Here is a 9935-nt window from a genome sequence, read left to right on the forward strand (position 1 = left end):
ACAGTACTCCGATTTCGTGGTTCGGTAAAATTCAGTAAACGTTGTGGGAAGTAAACTTTCACGTGTAATAAATTGAGTCCGGGTCAATTAAGTCTTACACAAATCACTGCCAAATCCTTCCTTTAAACGTGGCGCAGTAGCGATGTGCTACCGAGTTTGGCGGGTCGGCTTATAGCAGGGCCGGCCAGAAATTGTGCACGCGTGCGGTGCCCCTGCACATGTGCAACTTCCGGGTGACAGCGTGCGCGGCCCAGCCGTCAGCGTCCATGCAGTGCATGTTTCTACGCACGCATGTCGCTTTATCCACTTGCTGGGGTACTCTGTACCGGCGCATTCTAGTGCTCTTTCCACAGCTTGCCAGCCAACCATGGGAAGGTATTTCGCGTATTAAACATTTAAAATACTGTCACAGTCTACTCATTGAGACGTCTACTTCTATGTTAACAGGTTAACCCCCAGTTAACAAACGTGGGTTTTTATTAAGGCAGCTTGACTGACGGCACGTAAATACGCGTAATATTTTTGATCTAGTATTTACGAAAGAGAGCACTTAGCGACTTCCAATGAACCTGATTCATGATTTCAAATAACATTAAACTAATGCAAGGTTTCCTATAACTAATTCTCGGTGCCCTCAGTTACACACACATAATTTCTGTCTCACTGACCTGCGAACAGAATGATAACCGCAGACATCTCGATGATCACCTGTTATTTCAATACCATTATTGCTACATCTTTCATCAGTTACGTCTGAAATCTGCGTAATAACCGACAATTAGGTGAGTGTTATGCTTTATCGACTTCAGCTGAGCGTAGCCCTTCACAAATTTAAAAAAAAAATCCCTAAATGTAAGTATACATTGGAACAATCGGTTTAATGACCAACTTTCCTGATAATAATGTAACATGGAGCAGAATGAGGCAATAATGCACAGTTAGTATACAATAATTTTTAATTATGAAACGAATAAATCCAAACAAGTTTATCACTGGTCATGAAGAATTGATAATCGAGTTTATGTGTCTCATCCATTTTCTTAAGGACATTTAATTTTGCTTGCCGTTCTTCACTGTTGAGTACACTACATTCGTTTTTGTGATATTTATTGTAGTGTCTTTCAATTGAAAACTTACGCTGGCCGCCTATTATTCGGCGGCACAGCAAACATTGTGAGTTTTCACCAACGGATACAAAAAAGAATTGCAGTTCCCAGTCTTTTTTAAACGACTGAGAACATATATCTCCCGTCCTTTGCTTTTCACAGTACCTGGTATTTCTCAGTACTTCTCTGTTAAGGTTACGGTTACCAGGGGTAAACGAGACTGGGTATGTTGCGCTCTTGCTTGCACCACATAAACAGGGAAGTGGAGCCGCCGCCGTTCACTTAGGACACATGTCTAATAACAGATGTCGCTGTAGCTCGCTGTCGCATACGTGCGCACATGTGCAACACTTCCGCACGTCTGCACACTGTGCAGCGTTTGGCCGGCCCTGGCTTATAGGGTTCGGGGCTGATTCGGGTAGCTGGACTACAGAGCAAACTTTCCACCCAGTATACTTCTATTATCGGTATTATAATGGTCCCGTCATTGTGATAAGTGTACTGTGAGGAACTAATCGGTATCGATCGGGGTCAGTTTGCAACACACATGTCAGCTATGATGCAGGGGTCCACTGTGGAGCAGAATATCTCTGCACCAGACTCGGCCGCACTAAAAACATACGTGCACCGGCGGAATGGGTCCTGCGAAGAAACCGGACTGGCGCTGCACGAAGAACCTGCGATGACTTCCGGGACGTCGCCGTAGCTGCCTTGCAGAAGGTGGCAGAGCACTAGAGATTTACCACCCTCTCCTCATGGACTCCCTCCTTCGAAGAGTGCAGACCTCGAAGGCCTTTGAAAGGAATACAGGGTGTCCAGAAAAGGACTCCCTGATTTCAAAATTAAATATCTCGAAAACAAAGATCGATAGAGGAATGCAGTAAACGGTATGTTTATTGTGAAAGCTGTAAGAAGTTTATACAGCAGTTTGAAATAATACTTACAAAAGCTGCTAACAGATGGCGCTGTAATCGCCATACGTAATGCCTAGTATAAATAGTGATCCGAAGCCCAGAGCGATCAGTTCCACTATTGAAACGTGAAAGGAGGTTAGCGTATCGAAGGAAGAGAATAAAACCGTGTATTCCATTGAAGAACGCGTTTTTCTGGTGCTAGAGTACCACAGGTTAGAAGAGAGTCCTACGGCAACAAGGCCAAGTTTTCAAGCACGATTTAATGTTCAAAAAGGACCCGATGCGAAAACCATTCATACGCTCTTCGCAAAATTTCAACGAACAGGCAGTGTAACTGATGGTATAGTGGGGCATGTTGGCCGCAAGCAAACCGCAGCTACGCCTGAAACTATCGCCACAGTTTCTGGAATTATTCAGCGAAATCCAATGTCATCCGTCCGTAGAATTACATCTGAGACTAGTTTGAAGCGTTCCAGCACGCAGAAAATACCGAGAAAGAGCCTACACATGTTTCCATTCAAAATTCAAACGCACCAGGCCATACCCGTACGAGCTGTGCAACAAAGGGTTGCCTTTGCTAATCAGATGCTCACAATAATTGATAGTGAAGGATTTGATGTTCGCTGCATCTGGTTTACATATGAAGCACACTTCCACCTGAATGGATACGTGAATAAGCAGAACTGGCGATTTTGGGGTTCCGAAAAGCCATATTGGTGTGAAGCGAAACCCCTGTATTCTGCTAAAGTTACTGTGTGGGCTGCAGTATGCAGCAGAGGCATTATTGACCCTTTTTTCATTCGAGAAACGGTCACTGGTGCACGTTACGTTGCAATTTTGGAACAATTTGTCGTCACACACCAAGCGTTAGAGGATCGCCCAGGTACTGAATGGTTTATGCAAGATGGAGCCCGACCACATCGGACCGAACAAGTGTTTCGCTTTCTTGAGGAATACTTCGGGAATCGAGTCATTGCTTTGGAATATCCCAAATTTACTGGTGCAGGCATGGATTGGCCTCCATATTCGCCGGATTTGACTCCCTGTGACTTTTTTTTGTGGGGCACAGTGAAAGACATGGTCTACCCGAAGCATCCCGCCACGCTGGACGAGCTTGAATCGGCGATCTCTGTGGCATGTGAATCCATTTCGGTTGAGACACTACGAAATGTGATGGCGAATTTCATTCTTCGTTTGCGCCACCTCTGTAGTGCCAATGGTGAACATTTTGAAAACATTGTGATGTGATTGTTTGCAAAGATTGTTTTCATACGATTATTTCTCTTATGTATGCTGATATGAGCTGTACAGCGTACAGCGCCATCTGTTAGCAGCTTTTGTAAGTATTATTTCAAACTGCTGTATAAACTTCTTACAGCTTTCACAATAAACATACCGTTTACTGCATTCCTCTATCGATCTTTGTTTTCGAGATATTTAATTTTGAAATCAGGGAGTCCTTTTCTGGACACTCCGCATTAAGTGCTAAAGAAACCACATGTATAGTCCCTTTTGTGGTCTGAGAAACTCTTACTATGAACCGCGAACTGTTCGTTCAGTTAACTTCGTGTTTTCTATAGATTACACACATTGACGGAGTAAAACAAAAACTATTTGATGTAACAAATAGAAGAACAATAAAAAGCGAAGCTATCGAGGACGAAATGCAAGAAATTTAAGAGAATCTACATCCAAGGGAAGAATGAAAATAAAAAGAGGACAATTGCGACGGTGATGATGGTGATTGGTGTAGACACTGGCACAATTGTACGTACGAGGTGCATTCAAGTTCTAAGGCCTCAGATTTTTTTTCTCCAGACTGGAAAGAGATAGAAACATGCGCATTGTTTTAAAATGAGGCCGCGTTCATTGTCAATACATCCCAGAGATGGCAGCACCGTACGGCAGATGGAATTTTACCGCCAGCGGCGAGAATGAGAACTGTTTTAAATACTTAAAATGGCGACCTTTTCGTTACTTGAACAGCGTGCAATCATTCGTTTTCTGAATTTGCGTGGTGTGAAACCAACTGAAATTAATTGACAGTTGAAGGAGACATGTGGTGATGTAGTTATGGATGTGTCGAAAGTGCGTTCGTGGGTGCGACAATTTAATTAAGGCAGAACATCGTGTGACAACAAACCGAAACAACCTCGGGCTCGCACAAGCCGGTCTGACGACATGATCGAGAAAGTGGAGAGATTTGTTTTGGGGGCTCGCTGAATGACTGTTGATCAGATTGCCTCCAGAGTTGGCATTTCTGTGGGTTCTGTGCACACAATCCTGCATGACGACCTGAAAATGCGATAAGTGTCATCCAGGTGGATACCACGAATGCTGACGGATGGCCACACGGCTGCCCGTGTGGCATGTTGCCGAGCAGTGTTGACGCGCAACGACGGCATGAATGGGATTTTCTTTTCGTCGGTTGTAACAGTGGATGAGACGTGGATGCCATTTTTCAATCCAGAAACAAAGCGCCAGTCAGCTCAATGGAAGCACACAGATTCACCACCGCCAAAAAAATTTCGGGTAACTGCCAGTGCTGAAAAAATGATGGTGCCCATGTTCTGGGACAGCAAGGGCGTAATCCTTACCCATTGCGTTCCAAAGGGCACTACGGTAACAGGTGCATCCTACGAAAATGTTTTGAAGAACAAATTTCTTCCTGCACTGCAACAAAAACGTCCGGGAAGGGCTGCGCGTGTGCTGTTTCACCACGACAACACACCCGCACATCGAGCTAACGTTACGCAACAGTTTCTTCGTGATAACAACTTTGAAGTGATTCCTCATGCTCCCTACTCACCTGACCTGGCTCCTAGTGACTTTTGGCTTTTTCCAACAATGAAAGGCACTCTCTGTGGCCGCACATTCACCAGCCGTGCTGCTATTGCCTCGGCGATTTTCCAGTGGTCAAAACAGACTCCTAAAGAAGCCTTCGCCGCTGCCATGGAATCATGGCGTCAGTGTTGTGAAAAATGTGTACGTCTGCAGGGCGATTACGTTGAGAAGTATCGCCAGTTTCATCGATTTGGAGTGAGTAGTTAATTAGAAAAAAAATTCGGAGACCTTAGAACTTGAATGCACCTCGTAAGTAACAGATGCTTTTCCGACCTGTAGCATTTTCCCAAGGATCCCATTTGTAGTATTCCGTGACGGCTCCTTTTGAAAAATGGAAGCTATTTACATCAGATAATTGTTTTGCTGCTACAGAATGGTACGCAAAATCGTTTGAATAACTCGAGAGTTGTACTATAGGACATGAATAATGTTATTACTAGAAGCACTAATCGCATTTGCAGAAGTCAGATTTAATACTGGTGATGCATCATCGTAATAAGATTTTACATCAGAATAAGTACAAAAACGAATTATTTGAACTGCTTGTACACTGTAATTCATACACAGTTAAATATTTTCTTCTAGCTGAAACACGCAGTATTTTATTGAGTTACGTGCAATAGTGCCTCGCTTCCTTCCTCTATACTATCAGTCTATCGACGAAGTATTATTTAGAAATAAAGGTATTTTTTACTGTTTACTTTATGAAGTTTCCGGAACTTTCAGGAAAATGGTAGCATCTGTCGTGTAGGTTACTTATTGTCAGTCGCGCAGTCGTCCAACTTTGGTCTCATTTTTGTTTTTCGTCACTTTTGAAGTATGGCATGCCATGTCAAACTTCATTACAAAATTTTGCATTTCCCTATCTCTCTGGAGAAGCCGTTGAGGAAAATTAGCTGCTCTAACAACATTTGGAATTTGGAGCAGCTAATTACGCAGAAATCTATATCGCGATGTAACGTTGTAGAGAAAGAAATCGAGCTGTTATTTCATTTTTACAGAGTACCTGTGGAAATGATGTGAACGTAATTTTGGTTGAAATCCGCAGGTACCGCGAGAACGCCCAGCGGCTGTCTAGGATCTTCAACGATCGCCCGATGAAGCCGCTGGACGAGGCTGTCTACTGGACAGAGTACGTGATCAGGCACCAGGGGGCACCTCACCTCAGGTCCGCGGCGCTGGACCTCACCTGGTACCAGTACTTCCTGCTAGATGTCGTCGCCGTGCTGGTAGCCGCGGCCGCGGTGCTGCTCCTAGCGGCGGGGATCGCAATCAGGGCCGTGTTGCGGCTGTTCGCCGGCAAGACCGCAGCGCCGCCTCAAACCGCGAAGAAATCAAAGAAGACGCACAAGAAGGATTGAGCTTACTTAGTTTACAGTGTTTTTACATCTGACATCAGCTCTGTGAAAATTTCAAGCTGAGAAATACTCATTATTCATACTCATGTCCGCGTAAAATAAATCGCCCATCTTCTGCTTTCTTCATACGGTGATGAAATGTTGCATAAGACCTTACAAACGCTTCTCAAGTACACTGGCGAATTAATCACAATACAGGTAACAGAACTACTTCAGAGAGTAGTATGTCAGACGCACTGTGTCGTCTTTCAGCTGCGAATAGCTTTAACATATTGGTCGAGAAAACCTCCGCAAATGACGATACTACAGTGGAAACTCGATTAACCGTCATCTTCGGGACCGTGCTCGTGACGGTTGAGCGAATAGACGGATAACAGAAACACTGTATTCCTCCAAAACATAACCTCAATCAATTAATTTATGTATAGACACATATCACTCTCACAGTAATATAATAATATTTCGGAGCGAAAACAAATTAAACACGATTGTAATAACAAGTAAAACTATTTATTACATGATAAAAACATCCGTACACAGTAGGTATAAAAGTACCAAAATACGTAATGTACAGTACTGTACTGTACTATAAACTTACAGGTGAAATAGTTTATCTAGCTTGGAAATAGTCAGTCAATTTCTTCTGCCTTTTTGATGTTCGAGCTTTCACCGCGGCAATATTTCGTATTTTTCGGAGCAGTAGTGCCTGCGTTGCATTAGCCTCTTCTTGACTTTCAAACCATTCTATACACTTGGACAGCATTTTTTCGGCCTCTGAATGGCTAATAGTTTGTTTTTCTTCATGGTTTGAACACTCGTCTTCATCAGCCCCTTCTTCTTCTTCTTCTTCTTTGGTGGCACTTACGCTGGGAATAATTTCGTCATCACTCAAAATTTGAAAACCCCCGTCCACTCTGTCACACTCTAACCAGTGTGACACTTCTTCTGACGTCAAATTTGTGCTGATTTGTAAATTATTGCACAAATTGACCATCTCGTCAACTGTCATACACTCAATGTAAACAACACGTTTACGTTTTTCAGACATTTTATCAAATCATTGTATCACACACACCTACACTAAATACGGTAGTGTAAAATATTATTCAACAAAGCTTATTCAGGTGGAAAACACGTAACACGGCACAGCCTGCTAGGTACACTGCGACAATTGCAGTCTTCTCGCAACAACTGGAAACCGATCCAGTGGTGATTGTTGACTCACAAGTGAGACAAAGATAAGAAAAGCGGGAGATGTGTTAACACGTTAACTGAAGGTCATATTTTATGTACCATTCTACGGCGGGCGGGTACATTCACTTCCCACTAAAATAGAGTAAATAAACAAAGCGAACGCGTCACTGCACCTTAGAGCATTCTGTTATTACAGTATTATTATACCGTTACAGCAGTGACGGTCAACAGAAACTGACGGTTTAAAGAGCGACGGTTAATCGAGTTTTTACTGTAATGTAAGAGATGACCTACACGTCAATTTTTATTACTGTAATAGTGACATGGCCTTAATAAAAGCAATAAAAATTATTATACAGTCTCATCCAAAAATCTAGGGATTCAGCTGCAAATATTGTACTCATATGGGGATAGGAGACTCACTTGTTAGTGTGATGTCTGTGTCATTTGGAAACAACAGTATGACATCCGAGTCAGCTTGGATAGGCTTTCTGAGAAAATGGGGTGGTGGATTGGCAGGGCTTGGGGGAGCAGGGGGTTAAGCCTTGTTCGACTTACGATCACGTCAAAAATTAAGTTACACATACTGGCTATTTGTGAATCCATTAACTATTCCGCAATTGAATACAGACGGGATTGAATTTACAGTGTGACACTCATGAAGAGTAGTACAACACCAGGAACCAGAACAGAGCTGCAAAAAAGTGCTACAATCCGTTCGCCATAAGACTAAGCCTGATGTCAAGATTGCACTGTGTATTCTCCCGTGTTTGTTGTAACTTCATTGGATTTCCGTTTCACGTGGGACTGCAACCAAGCTGTCTCGAGTACTTTCAAATGCGATATTAAGGGTGCGTTTTGTGCTGGGAGTTACGCGCACATCGACTTAGCGGTAATACCGGCGCATGTAACTTGGACAGCACTGGCCAGTCATCTGGTACAGCTGCAGTGACGCGGCCAGCTGCAGTTCACACGTAAAACGAGACGAGCAGAGGTGCAATACAGCTTCGAACGTCATTTAATTTTTAAGGAGAATGAAATAATACACTGCAAATCAATCGCAATACGTTCCTTAGACTACTAGACGAAAACCGCAACACGTTCTCGTTTTCAGCTAACGGGCTATTGTAATTAAAAACAAGAATGATGAAAGAATGAGATTTCCACTCTGCAGCGGAGTGTGCGTTGATATGAAACTTCTTGGCAGATTAAAACGGTGTGCCAGACCGAGACTCGAACTCGGGACCTTTGCCTTTCGCGGGCAAGTGCTCTACCAACTTTTTTTTCGTATTGTTGGTTATTGATCATTGTGTTCGGTCGTTGCGGACTTCGCAAGACATCCTGTTCAAGTTCAGTGGTTGATCCTTCCACTCAGTTTTTTACTACAGAGGCCAACCGGCTCTCTGACCAAACACGCTGAGCTACCGTGCCGGCAAAAACCAACTGAGCTACCCATGCACGACTCACGCCCCGTCCTCACAGCTTTACTTCTGCCAGTACCTCGTCTCCTACCTTCCAAACTTAACAGAAGCTCAGGAGAGGCAAAGGTCCCGAGTTCGAGTCTCGGTCCGGCACATAGTTTTAATCTGCCAGGAAGTTTCAAGAATGATGAAAATTTCTGACGTAACCACAGGGTAATTTTTCTACATATGCTGTGTGTAACGTAAGAGAGTACTGAAGGATTTCACCGTATAGTTAAATATTGAAGCTACCGAAGGTATTACTTACAGTCAGTCGCCTGGACATTTCGTAGCTCCTTCCGTATCCGAAACCGATAAATACATTTCAGTTCTGGAAGTGTCACCTGCTACGTTGATAACGTGCCTATCAACAACAGCATCGACGAAGCCAACAAGGCGCAGCATTTTCTCTCGTTTTATAACGAGCCGTTCCATAGCCCACCAGCGTTCGGCAGTGACGGCTGAAAAAGCCGCGTGAGTTTGTTCCAGTACGTCTGACAGCTTAACAGTCTTGTTACTTCCCGGGCCAAGTCCCGCTGCTTGGTTCCAGATCAGTAGCAAATGTAATAATGCAGAATTTATATGATGTGCTCGATGCTGTGAAAATGGTTGTTCTTTATGTTTCTACGATACTTATCTACCTCTGTGGTATGAAACGATGGACAGAATCCAAATAAAGAGAATTTGGTTTTTCATTTTTGCCTTAAAAATTAAATTGTTATGTTTTCTTAATTTAAACAACTTTTATGAACAGCCTTTCATAGCAAATCGATAATTAAGAATTTGTATTTGAAATGGAAACTGGAATTTGGGTCCAATACGTAATTAGAAACAAGAAGACGTGCATTATTCATAAAAATGATCATGAATTTTACAATTACCAGATGTAGGTATTTCAAATTGAACGAGGAAAAAGATGACGCACAGGAGACTTGAAGCAGCGTACCATGAAATGCTCTTGCTAATCGATCTATTTCGTTATCGATTCCGCTACAAAGCCGATTTGGTGTTGTGAGTCAACTGTACATAATACAGTCCCTCGGAGAACTACAAAGCCGA

General features: G+C 43.1%; 1 protein-coding gene across 3 annotated transcripts in view; it reads left to right on the forward strand.

The window, feature by feature from the left end:
* LOC126419840 (UDP-glycosyltransferase UGT5-like) overlaps positions 1–6343 on the forward strand; it is a 279967-nt gene extending 273624 nt beyond the window's left edge. For all 3 annotated transcript variants that reach the window (XM_050087090.1, XM_050087091.1, XM_050087089.1), the window contains exon 6: positions 5913–6343. In XM_050087090.1, the coding sequence (XP_049943047.1) occupies positions 5913–6225 (313 nt within the window). In that variant the 3' untranslated portion in view covers positions 6226–6343. The remainder of the gene's footprint in view (positions 1–5912) is intronic.
* The last annotated feature ends 3592 nt before the right edge of the window (positions 6344–9935 follow it).

Source organism: Schistocerca serialis, chromosome 9 (assembly GCF_023864345.2).
Source record: "Schistocerca serialis cubense isolate TAMUIC-IGC-003099 chromosome 9, iqSchSeri2.2, whole genome shotgun sequence".
NCBI classification, from domain to species: Eukaryota; Metazoa; Arthropoda; class Insecta; order Orthoptera; family Acrididae; genus Schistocerca; species Schistocerca serialis.